The following is a 12376-nucleotide window of genomic DNA, read 5'->3' on the forward strand; positions in this document are numbered from 1 at the left end:
TTATCTGCAGACTGGATTAGGAGCAGCATTCCCTGTTTCTCTCTAGGCCCTGACCAAAAGCTACTGAAGTGGCAAGACCAACAGTTTCACCATCAGAGAGGATTTTCATGGCTGTAGCAAGGAAGTTTTCATGACATTGCAAAGTCCAATTCTCCATAACTTTCAATGGAACAGATAGAGTGCTGTCCTTGTGATACAAGTCCCGAGGTTCGCAAGAATATAATTTTTAATTCTTCCCTGTATGAGGAATCCAGGCACCTGAATAGATTAAGGAACCCATATGTGAAAAATGTCCTGTCCCTCCCTCCCGGATAGCATTTTCCAATTATTCTTTTATTTGAATAAAGGAAACATGCAAGCATTGGCAGTAACATTCTTGGCACAATTACATTTGCTAATTAAAACGGTCCAGCTACAATGATACTTTATTCACAAAGAACACCCCCAGAAGCTTGCCAAACAGAAACAAACCAAATAAAACGAGGAAAGATTCTGGGAAAGAGGAAGTGAGGCCCTGAGATAGCGAGAGATAGTTTATTTTGCTTTGCTTAAATTATATGAAATGTATATATAAAGAATACAGAAAAAGCCTCATCCATCAAGAAACTGTGGAGGAGAGATTTAGGCACCAAGAACAAACAAGGAAAAATTCAGAAAAGAAAAACAAATAGAAATAAAAATGAGAAATACAGAAATGAAACGGCCAGCAAGTCCATACAAGAGTGTCCAATACAACCGATCAGTACTCAGAAGTGACAGCCGCCCAACATGGAACTGACGGGAACAAGTAACAAACATAGGACAAAATAATAGTGAGATACAAACAATCCTGCAAGTGACAGCAACAACAGCCGGAAAAATTAAGTCATATAGTACTGGACCAATCTCATATACTGTATCACAAGGACAGAAGGAGAGTACTGCACAGAAGTAAGTACTGCACAGGCAACAAAACCTTTACATATCCTTTCCGGTCACAAAGTAACAAATGGTAAAATTTGGTTTAAGTAAAAAGTTAGTATACCATACAAATTAATTATCCAAACAGCAATTCTTCAATTACTGGTGCAAGTACCGAGGACTCACACCATACTGATATGGTCAAAGGGACACAGGTTACAAAACTCAAGCCACACTAACTCACAGAAACATAACATTAAATATAACTTGCTCATTCCTGCATTTTCCTACAGTAGCCTTTGCCACAGAAAGGCTGAGGTGGGACTTTTCAGACAGGGTGATTTATCCTTGCAGCAATACCTTTCAACTGGAAAATACACTTCCTCTTGAAAAAGAAACACACCGGTTCTAATAAACATGATGTATCCTATCCATCCACATTCTGGCAAAGCAGAGCTCCTTTCACTCTCAACTGTTAAAATCCATGACTCATGGTAGAAGCAGCAGGCTAACAAATGCATTATCTTGTCCTTTCACCAGCCCAGAGGAAGATCATTTAACTTGCCTCGCTCACCAGTTACCACAATGCAGTACCTACACCAGCTCTAGCGACTCTCACATACATGATTTCTAGGTATAACTCTGTCCCTACTGGCTAGGGAAGGAGGGCTGATAAGGCTCTTACACTTTAAAAGTACAAAATCAGCAGTAGTTTATGGCAAATGAAGCCACAGAAAGAAACCTTTCCTGTGCCCTGAGTAAGCATCCTCCTGGGAGCAGAGATTAATCAGGATCTCAGACCAACAACTGTCCCCATTACAGTCCTTAAAAGGGAAATAAAGGTTTTCAGTGCCTCAGGCTTTGCCTCGCTCTGCTTCACTGAAACCTGCATCTCTGAATCCTCTGTCTCAAGCAATAGCTCTGTTAGGAAGAGGCAACCAGTGTCATCCTGAGCACTGAGATAAGCTTTCCATGGCTGGACACCAGCTTTGCTCATAGCAATAGTCTGGATGTGGACAACATGAAGAGCAGCCTGTATGGTATCCAAGTGAGCCTTTCCACGCCAGGGCAGAGAGTGCTGGCAGCTAACGTCCAGATTCAGCCAGGTCTTCTCAAATTGTTCCGCAGTCAGATTCACATCAGGAATTAAGGTCAGGCTGCCTGTAGCAGGATGAACCTGGAGGACTTCTTTATTCTCTTCAGAAATCAGTGACTCTGAAATGAAATCAGAAACGTGAGATACAGCATATCTGATGCTGCTCCCAGTTTCACAAAGAACATCTATCTGATGGCCCCATCAGAAGTCTAGAATCACGGCACCTTCAGTAGCATCTCCCTGATGAGATGGCGATCAGCCAGGCATTGCACAAGACAAAACACTAAAGCACTGTGACCTTTCTCCAAAGAAACTCATGTGAGAATGTCTGCTAACAAGGGGAGAGTGGATCCCAGATGAGGACAAGGCTGCTTACCTGTCCTTCCGTCCCTGGGGTCAGTACAAGGAGAACAAGCATAACAGGGTTCCACTGGCTGGTGAGCAGTGACAAGGGCCCAGCATGCTCTGCCATAAACGGATGCAAGGGTATTAAACTCTGAAGCCCACGTATTCACAGGTCGTTCAGCTGGGTCTCCCAGGACCCCCAGAGAGGGGTCAGACTTGGGGCTACATAGGATCCGTTTCACTTCTTCCACACCAGACTGTAAGAGGCGATAGTAGAACAATCCACGGTCACGTACTGCCATATCCATCTCCTCCTCTGGAAATTAGAGGAACATAATTTTTGCAGAATTCCATCATCCAGATTCCCCTTAAGCAATAACCTTTAATTATTAAAAAATAGATAGATGCCTAGGGATTCAATTTAAGCCTGTTACACTCACCAAGCAGACAGGCTGCAACTTGGTCCCCAGCTAAGGCATAAAACCACCTTACCTAAGGCATAAAACCACCTTACCAGAATGGTCTCCTCTCAGATAGGCAGTGCCTGACACATGGCATCAATGCATGGGGCACATAGACAAACCAGGTCCCAAAAAGCCTGTACTATCACCGCCGCGAAACAGAACACTCAGCACAGTGAACCCACCTATGCAATAATAGAGTAGTCGCCCTAGCATGTCCTGACACTCAGCAGGACGAGACAGGAACAGTCGCACCAATGCTGTCAGAAGCTCCATCTTCACTGCTGGAAACATCTCTGATTTCACATTCTCCACAAAGTCCTCTAAAACATAGGGGGCGTTTTGTACTTTTTCACCATGTGCCCCCAAGAGCCAGATCAATGCTTGCTTGCCCTGAAGGAATCAAAGAATAAACAGTAAATTGGCTCTGTTTATCGGAAAAAAGATGTTAACATGAAATAAACTGACACAAGAGAATAAGTATTCTGAGGATTTCTTCCTCATGCCAATTATGAGTCAAAGGAAAGCCAGTCACATTCCACCCATCCTCATAGCTATTACCTTAAGGGCGTAAAGCCACCTTACCTCGCTGTCCTGGATGGTCTCCTCACAGCCAGGCAGTGCCTGACACACTGCATCTGTACACTGGGGACATAGCCAAACCAGGTCCCGAAAAGTCTGTACTACCGCTGCAAAGAAACAGAATGCTCAGCATTCCTCAAGAGCTCTTAAAACCACTAAGCGGAAAAAAAAAAAAAAAAAAAAGATTTTGCAAACTCTTAGCTAGGAAAGTCGCTGCATTGCTAACGATTATGATTTGAGACACCCTTCTTCAAAGCCCTGTGACACCAGGTTCATCAGAGCAAAGTTGCACAAAGCCTAAAATAAACACTGAAACTTCTGATCATTCTTCTGGCTGCTGGGAAGTAACCTTTCTTCTGGACAGTCCTCTGCCTCTGCCAGTCTGATACTGACTCCTGATGTCTCAGGCACTCACCATTAGAATGACAAATTAGAAGTAACAGCAATTCAAAATGAGTCTCATCAACTTTAGGTCAAAATTTTACAGACTGCTGTCCACTTACAGAAACACTAACAGCTGTTAAGATCTAATGCAACATTTGGCTTGTAAGTAGGTGACTTTGAAAGCTCAGAGCAAGAGCATTCACATCAATCAAGATATTCACATGAACAGTCACTAGAATGTCTCTGCTTAGTCCCTCACTTCCTGACCCAACAGACGGCAACCAGAAAGGAGCTTCCGTATGAGACCATGAATGCAGCCAGGACAATCGCCCCCTTAACTACAAAGACGACCCCTACAGAAGGAAAAATTATGATGCCAGTCACACTATATACCACCACTCAACTAGGGAAACTTTCATCTGAAGATGCTAGTCAAATTAAAAGCCAAGTGCCTTTTAGAGCCTCAAGCTCTGGGACCACAAACCCCAACAAGGCCATTTCCTGAACGCACAAATCAGGTGAACAACCTGTAGATGATTACCTGAAGTGATATGCTCCTGCTGAAGTCCCAGAAGCTCAGTCAGAATCCCCACACACTGTTCTGTGTATGTCCTAGCAATATTGCCTGCAGAGACACCAAAGGACATAAAAGGCAACCTTTTATCACAGTGAAATAAAAACTGTGAGCCCAACTGTTCATCACAAACTCATTTTAAAGAGATAGTCATTCTACCCTGGAAAAAGCAGTCAAATGACCTAGCTCCCCACACAAGGGACATGTTCCTTTTTCTGCAGCCATACTCCATGGGAAGTCTAAGCTTTTCTTAAACATAACATATATGAGAAAGCCAGGGAAAAATGCTTTCTCCTTACGGATACTAACAAAACCTATCTATTTTAAAGCTTATAAATAAAAAAACTAGAATGCCCCAAATAGCCTTAACTCTGCCCCCTTCACAACTCAAAGAACAAGCAGATATTAAAACAGTTTGTCCATCGAATACATAGTCTCTTTAAGGCTCAACACTGTAAAATCTATTAGCAATGTAGTAGGAACGATCTAATTCCATCTCCCCATGGGTTTATTCCTCTAGAGTAGCTCATCAGAGCACAGATGTTCAAAAAAGATTCAGACATTATGTGCAACCTGAGACAGTTCAACACCAGGACTTCTGAAAGAATCAGCACAATCCCAGCTTACAAACACACGTACAAAACATTCCTGGATAGGCTTGCCTGCATGGTGCTGTAGAGCTTCAGCACAGAGCAGTTACTTGACATTTTCCCAGATTTACTTCAGAAAAAGAAGGCACACCTTAAAGACCGGAGGTTGCAGCTGCTTCTGAAGCAAGGCAGAGCTCTTACCTATGGCAAAGATCGCCCCTTGGGCGAGCTCTACTGATACATCAGTGCAATAGCCCTTCAGCTCCTCCAGCACTTGTTGCACATTTTCATCATTCACCAGCTCACACAACACCTCCATCTTCTGGCATTTGATGTAGTGGGGCTCTGAATATGAGCAGAAGAACTTCTTGTAATGGCTGCTAAAATGGCCAGGAAGGCTACCAAGGATCTGACGCACATGACACAGAGCCGTGAAGCAGAGTTCCCTGCTCTCAGAAGTGCAGGCAGACAGCAGCGGTCCTTTCACTCTCACCAAAACATCTGCCTGCACATGTGGGTACTCCTTGGCCAGCACTAGGAAAAGCTTGGTGGCTGCCATCACAACACTGGGACTGCTGCTTTTGAGATATCCATCTAATAAATTGAGTATGTCAAAAAGTTCCTCCTCACTGCGGGGCCTGTAACGCAGAAGGAAGGCAAGCACCTCACTCTGTCCCCATTGATCTAGGTCAGCCATTCTGCCAAGAAAATAAACACAAATAGTTTGCAGGAGTCAAGAAGGGCATGAAGATCTGTGCTGTGCAGAGTGCCTTTGAGTTTGTCGTTGTCTCAGTTCCAACCCAAAGCTATGTTTTAGATGTAGATACCAGAATTTTATCTCAAGAGAATTGACCAATTTACACATATAGATGGAACTCAGTATCAATCACGTGCACCTCCCTTTGTGCTCTAAGCCAGAGAGAAACCTTGACATGATCCCTGGGTAGAGCAATAGAAAATAATGTTGCCTCTTTTGCCATATCATGTAGTCTTTTCTACAGAAAAATTAATTTCTTCAAGCAAAGGTTATAAATCTTACAATTGATTAGAAAAGACAAACTAGAACATAGTTATCCCATAAATATATCACACGCACTGTTGGGGAAAAAATAGATAAAATAAACACATTAATATAACTCATAATTCCTAACAAGCCAGCGGCTGAACCACAGTCTCCCCAGGAAAGTAGGACACCTCAGATTTCTCTTAAGGCCCTAGCATAAAAGTAGTTTAGTTTCTCTTAGGACGGGCATCTCCATCTTGGGTGCCTCACCCTTCTCTTCAAGCTGTCATAGGAGCCCAAAAACACCTGCTCTGCTGGTATATGCAAAGCAAGAATTAGATTTAAGCTTCCAGCACCAAACTAATATCGAAGAAAACAAACCTGTTGAGGAGATGATGGGCGATGGGTTTGTTGATGACAACTCCTCCCTCCTTCTTCAAAATCTCTTCTAAAGCCCTCAGACAATTCACTACTACAATAGGGTCCTGGTCACGAAGCAGACTATATAACTCATTCACCAATGTACCATCTGCAAAGAAGCAGAGGCCCCTATTCAGCGGGCATGCTGCAATTTGATCATTGTCCATAAGCACATACTGCAACTGGAAGATAAGGCTTGAATAGGGAGAACAAAACTTCCAGCTTTATAACAACATCTGCCTTTCATACAACTTTTCACTAAGAATCTGTAGACTCTAGAATGGTACCCAGTTAATCAGACACTAGAGGAAAGAGTCAGGTATTTCAGGGGGCAGCATAAAAGCACATATGAAAGGGACACTAATGTGGAAACTCGCAGTGCCTAACATCTCACTAATGATTTGACATACATCAGCAGCCTACTTCTCTTTCTCTCTTTCCCTGTTTCGCACCCGCAACAACCAAGAGACAGCTCAGTGAATCCAGGACAGACTGCAAATCTTAACACGTTTTCATGAGCGAGAAATACTTAACTCTCAAGTGTTATCATCTTCTTCCCAGTGTGCACCCTGTGACAAAATACAAGCCTGAGTGCTCTAGTGCAAAGCCAACTTACCCACTTCAGAGTCCCCTTGGAGTTTCTGCATCTTTGCACAGCCAAGAACAGCTACTCTCCTCACATAGGAGGCTTTGTCTCGCAAGCCATTTAGGATAGGCTGCTGGATGTATTCCTGTATACCAGGCATCCTACAAACAAGCACATGAGCCACACAGGCATCAACTAGAATCCCTCAGGCATTCTGAGGTGCCAACCCCGACACACAAAGATTACTTAAATACAAGTGATACTCCTCTGATCTTACAGGGGACTATCCCCCCTCCCACCTGCACAGAGGCAGAGACACCTTTGCACAGGGAGCGCTGCTAGTGTGGAGTGGGAGGCAGCAGCTCACGCTGGCTCCCTCAGTGCCCAGCGGGCTACCCGCAGGACCGGGCAGGCTCCGCAGGTGCCTGGTGGTCTCCCCAGTGCTCAAAGGGCTCCCCGCAGGGCTGGGCAGGCTTCCTAGGTGACTGGTGGACTCCCCTGGTGCCTGACAGGCTCTCCAGATGTCTGGTGGGCTCCCTCGGTGCCCGGTGGGCTCCCCACATGGCCAGGCAGGCTCCCTGCAGGGCCCACTGGCTAAGCCCCACCTGAGACTGCACATGCTGCGGAGGGCAAGCCCCCGGACCATGGGGTTGGGGTCGGAGCAGTCCTTGCAGAGCGTGTTGATGGCGAGCAGGGTGAGGTGGGGCTGCCGCGGTGCATAGGTGCACATGTACAGGTACACCAGCTTCTTCTGCACCACATCAGCCACCGCGCTGGCCTTTACCATCTCCGTGAAGAGCCCCGACACGTCCGTGCCCTGTGTCATGTGCCTGCAGAGAAGATAGCGCTTGGCATAGAACAGCCTGGCATGACATAACATGGCCTGCCACGTCATGACATGACACAACATGACCCACCATGTCATGGCATGGCAGAGCATGACCCACCATGGCACACCACAGCCTGCCACGTCATGGCACACCACAGCCTGCCACGCCATGGCATGACACAACACGACCCACCATGTCACGGCATGGCAGAGCATGACCCACCATGGCACACCACAGCCTGCCACGTCATGGCATGACACAACACGACCCACCATGTCACGGCATGGCAGAGCATGACCCACCATGGCACACCACAGCCTGCCACGTCATGGCATGACACAACACGACCCACCATGTCACGGCATGGCAGAGCATGACCCACCATGGCACACCACAGCCTGCCACGCCATGGCATGACACAACACGACCCACCATGTCACGGCATGGCAGAGCATGACCCACCATGGCACACCACAGCCTGCCACGCCATGGCATGACACAACACGACCCACCATGTCACGGCATGGCAGAGCATGACCCACCATGGCACACCACAGCCTGCCACGCCATGGCATGACACAACACGACCCACCATGTCACAGCATGGCAGAGCATGACCCACCATGGCACACCACAGCCTGCCACGCCATGGCATGACACAACACGACCCACCATGTCACGGCATGGCAGAGCATGACCCACCATGGCACACCACAGCCTGCCACGCCATGGCATGACACAACACGACCCACCATGTCACGGCATGGCAGAGCATGACCCACCATGGCACACCACAGCCTGCCACGCCATGGCATGACACAACACGACCCACCATGTCACGGCATGGCAGAGCATGACCCACCATGGCACACCACAGCCTGCCACGCCATGGCATGACACAACACGACCCACCATGTCACGGCATGGCAGAGCATGACCCACCATGGCACACCACAGCCTGCCACGTCATGGCATGACACAACACGACCCACCATGTCACGGCATGGCAGAGCATGACCCACCATGGCACACCACAGCCTGCCACGTCATGGCATGACACAACACGACCCACCATGTCACGGCATGGCAGAGCATGACCCACCATGGCACACCACAGCCTGCCACGCCATGGCATGACACAACACGACCCACCATGTCACAGCATGGCAGAGCATGACCCACCATGGCACACCACAGCCTGCCACGTCATGGCATGACACAACACGACCCACCATGTCACGGCATGGCAGAGCATGACCCACCATGGCACACCACAGCCTGCCACGTCATGGCATGACACAACACGACCCACCATGTCACGGCATGGCAGAGCATGACCCACCGTGGCACACCACAGCCTGCCACGCCATGGCATGGCACAACACGACCCACCATGTCACGGCATGGCAGAGCATGACCCACCGTGGCACACCACAGCCTGCCACGCCATGGCATGGCCTGCCACGTCACACCATTGCCTGCCATGTCACGGCTTGTCACGGCCCGCACGCCGCGCCCCGCGGCAGCCCCCCTGTCACGGCAGGACACAGCCCCCCCGTCCCGCCCGGCCCCGCCGTACCGGATGACGCGCAGGACTACGGCGCGGTACCGCAGCCGGTCCGCCTGCACGTGCGGGTTGGCCAGGGCCCGCCGGAGGTCCCGCAGCGCCTCCTCGCCGCCCAGGTACGGCATGGCCGGGCCGGGCCGGGCCGAGCGGGCCGCGGAGCAGAACCGGGCCGCGGGGCAGAGCCGAGCGGGACGCGACCTCGCGCCGCCCCGGGGCGGCGAGGCACCCGGACTCCCCTCGCGGCCCTGGTGCAGTGCGCATGCGCTTGCGCCCCCGCCCCCGCCCCGCCCCCTGACGCTCCGGCGCCGCCCCCGCCCGCGCCCCGCCTGCGCCTGCGCCGCGCCGCCCGCCGAATTGGGCGGGAAGCGGCTGGGCGGGAGCCGCGCGCTGCCTGCGCGCCGGGCCCCCTGCCGGCCCGGGGGGGGCCGCCGCCGCCGCCATGAACGGGACGGTGATCCCCGGCACGCCGATCGCCGTGGACTTCTGGAGCGTGCGGCGGGCGGGCGGCGCCCGCCTCTTCTTCCTGTCGCACCTGCACTCGGACCACACGGTGGGGCTGTCCAGCACCTGGAGCCGCCCCGTCTACTGCTCGCCGCTCACCGCCCGCCTCCTGCACCGCCGCCTCCAGGTACGTGCCCGGGGCCGCCCCGCCCGGCCCTCACCGCCCGGCCCTCACCGCCCGGCCCCTTGCAGGTGCCGGCGCGCTGGATCCGGCCGCTGGAGGTGGGGCAGAGCCACGTGCTGGGCGAGGGCGACGCGGGGACGGTGACGGTGACGCTGCTCGACTCCAACCACTGCCCCGGCTCCGTCATGTTCCTCTTCGAGGGCGCCTTCGGCACCATCCTCTACACAGGTACGGGGCGGGCCGCCGCGGCCCCGCCGCCGCCGCCGCCCGCCCTGACGCCCTCTCCTCGCAGGGGACTTCCGCTACGCCAGCGCCATGCAGCAGGAGCCGGTGCTGCGGGGCCGCCGCCTCGACCGCCTCTACCTGGACAACACCCACTGCCACCCGGGGCGCAGCCTGCCCTCGCGCCGCTGCGCCGCCCGCCTGGCCGCCCGCCTCATCCGCGCCCACCCGCGCCACCACGTCGTCGTGGGTGAGGGCCACGGCCTCGTGTCCCTGCGCGCCCCGCCTCAGCCAGGCCGCCTGCCCTCGGCCTCGCGCTCCCCCGGCGCCGCCTCCCCTCGGCAGCACTTCGTTCCCCGCAGCGCCTCTCGGTGCCCTCTCGGCACCCTGCCCTCAGTGGGGCCGTGGTCCCCTCAGCAGTGTGTCCTCCTCAGCCTGGCCTCGCGCTCCTTAGCATCCTCCCGGCAGCGTGGCCTCGTCCCCCTCAGCGTGGCCCCCTTGCAGAGCCTTGGCCCCCTCAGCATGGCCTCGCGCTCCCTCAGCATGTCCCTGTCCCTCTGCTGATGGTTTTACTTGCAGGTGTGTACAGTCTGGGGAAGGAGACGCTGCTGGTGGATTTGGCGGTGGAGTTCAGCACCTGGGTTGTGGTGAGCCCCTGGCGCCTGGAGCAGATGCGGCTGCTGGAGCTGCCCGATGTGTTCACCACCGAGGAAGGGGCCGGCTGGATCCGTGCCGTGGACGTTGCTGAGATCCGCTGGGACACTCTCGTCAGCTGGAACCTGCTGCACCCTACCATTGCCATCCTCCCCACCGGCAGGCCTGTGAAGGTCACCCACCCCAACATCTACCCTATTCCCTACTCTGACCATTCATCCTTTTCAGAGCTCTGTGAGTTTGTGAAGTGGCTGAAACCATGCTCAGTCATCCCGATTGTGAGGGGCAGCATGTGCCAACTTTACTTTGAGAAATATCTGAGTTCTGATCGCCAAGCACTTCCTGACCTCAAAATCCCAGAGCCTGTGCAAGAGTTTGTACAGCAGAAAAAGAAAAAGAAAGGACAGGAATCTGTGTGTCCATTGAAAAGAGCTGCTCAGCGTTCTGTGCCTCGAGGAGTTGTTTTTGAATCCCCAGAGAAATATACTGGCAAGTCTGAAACGTTTAGGGATGTTAAGGTTCATCAGCAGAACTGTGAGTCAGCTTTCTGCTCCAAAGAAGGCTGCATTTGTTGTCGCACATGCAAGGAGAAAGGGGAGGAAATCAAGATGGATATCAACAGCCACAGTCCCCATAGCCAGTGTACACCAGCTCAGCTGAATGGAGAACAGCCAGCAGTAGTAATATCGACTAACCTTGTTAGCCAGTCACCTGTTTCTGATGAGACTGTTCCATGTGGATTGGCAGAGCAGTATTTACTCAGTCCTTTAAATGTCCTAAAGCAGAATTCCTTAGAGAAATTTGACAAGCTGGTAGAAGAATTCTTTAGGAGGGAGGAAGCATCTGGAAACTCATGACACTTGCCAATGCAATTAATAACAGTGATCCTGACAGTCTTACGATTGCATCCCGTTCTTGGAGTTTCCCATCAGGAGAATGCTTAACTATGAGGGTTTTATTTTCTTTACTCTTTATTAGCAGAGAAGGCAGCAACTTGAACTAGTTTGTATATGTTAGGATTTCTCTTTATTTATTTTTTCATTTGTCTAGCTATGCCAGGGCTTCAGACTACACTCAGGTGGTGTAGTCCCACTACAAGCATGCCCTATATTTACATTTTGCAGTGACTTATCAGTCTTGTGGCAAAAGATATTGCCAGATTGATTCAAATTGAGCAGCAGAGGGCGTGAGCCATCTGCAGCAGAACTAACGGGTTTGAATGTAATGAGAGAAGCAAAAAAGGGGAATCTGAGAGCCCCAAATGTTCCTCTTTCTATATTTTGCAATGCCTCATTGGCGATGACCAATTCATTCCAAGATGCATTACAAATATTATGTATTAAACTATGTTTAAAAAAAGATACTTAAAGAAATCTAGAAAATGAAGTGCCTTTACATCTATCAATGAATCACTGGAATTCCTCCAAACACAGCATTGCTTTTGCATCTTGCCAACTGCAGCTGGCTGCAGCTCTGCTCTTCTGAAAACACTGCATTAATGTTAACTATAAATGCTCTTTCAGGTCACAGGCTGGGA

The 12376-nt window shown here is 50.9% G+C and overlaps 2 protein-coding genes across 3 annotated transcripts; one reads left to right on the forward strand and one right to left on the reverse strand.

The window, feature by feature from the left end:
- Positions 1 to 507: 507 nt before the first annotated feature.
- AP4B1 (adaptor related protein complex 4 subunit beta 1) lies at positions 508 to 9607 on the reverse strand. 2 transcript variants are annotated; one of them, XM_068918670.1, is made up of 10 exons: positions 9351 to 9607; positions 7547 to 7771; positions 6972 to 7102; positions 6317 to 6464; positions 5134 to 5630; positions 4310 to 4393; positions 3388 to 3491; positions 2988 to 3195; positions 2373 to 2657; positions 508 to 2115 (listed from the first exon to the last, which is right to left on the reverse strand). In XM_068918670.1, exons 1-10 carry the CDS (start codon positions 9461 to 9463, stop codon positions 1688 to 1690), a joined length of 2223 nt encoding a protein of 740 aa, XP_068774771.1. In that variant the 5' UTR covers positions 9464 to 9607; the 3' UTR covers positions 508 to 1687. The 2 variants fall into 2 exon arrangements, with proteins under 2 accessions (XP_068774771.1, XP_068774769.1); XM_068918668.1 differs by lacking the exon at positions 9351 to 9607 and having other exon boundaries at positions 7547 to 9274.
- Positions 9608 to 9749: 142 nt separating this feature from the next.
- DCLRE1B (DNA cross-link repair 1B) lies at positions 9750 to 12201 on the forward strand. Its single transcript, XM_068918674.1, has 4 exons — positions 9750 to 9966; positions 10032 to 10191; positions 10256 to 10435; positions 10765 to 12201. The coding sequence occupies exons 1-4, from the start codon at positions 9778 to 9780 to the stop codon at positions 11694 to 11696; spliced, it is 1461 nt and encodes a 486-aa protein (XP_068774775.1). The 5' UTR covers positions 9750 to 9777; the 3' UTR covers positions 11697 to 12201.
- Positions 12202 to 12376: the final 175 nt, after the last annotated feature.

This window comes from Struthio camelus, chromosome 24, assembly GCF_040807025.1.
Source record: "Struthio camelus isolate bStrCam1 chromosome 24, bStrCam1.hap1, whole genome shotgun sequence".
In the NCBI taxonomy this organism is placed as follows: domain Eukaryota; kingdom Metazoa; phylum Chordata; class Aves; order Struthioniformes; family Struthionidae; genus Struthio; species Struthio camelus.

What these genes read in the sequence shown, in the direction of transcription:
- AP4B1 (XM_068918668.1), bottom strand. Translation starts at nt 8,076, where the DNA reads ATGGTGGGTCATGCTCTGCCATGCCGTGACATGGTGGGTCGTGTTGTG. An exon ending in GCCCATCATCTCCTCAACAG is followed by an intron (nt 5,631 to 6,316) that starts GTTTGTTTTCTT and finishes TTTTCTTGGCAG; the next exon opens with AATGGCTGACCTAGATCAAT. An exon ending in CCCCAGGGACGGAAGGACAG is followed by an intron (nt 2,116 to 2,372) that starts GTAAGCAGCCTT and finishes ATTTCATTTCAG; the next exon opens with AGTCACTGATTTCTGAAGAG.
- DCLRE1B (XM_068918674.1), top strand. Translation starts at nt 9,778, where the DNA reads ATGAACGGGACGGTGATCCCCGGCACGCCGATCGCCGTGGACTTCTGG. An exon ending in CGGCACCATCCTCTACACAG is followed by an intron (nt 10,192 to 10,255) that starts GTACGGGGCGGG and finishes CTCTCCTCGCAG; the next exon opens with GGGACTTCCGCTACGCCAGC. An exon ending in GCGCCACCACGTCGTCGTGG is followed by an intron (nt 10,436 to 10,764) that starts GTGAGGGCCACG and finishes TTTTACTTGCAG; the next exon opens with GTGTGTACAGTCTGGGGAAG.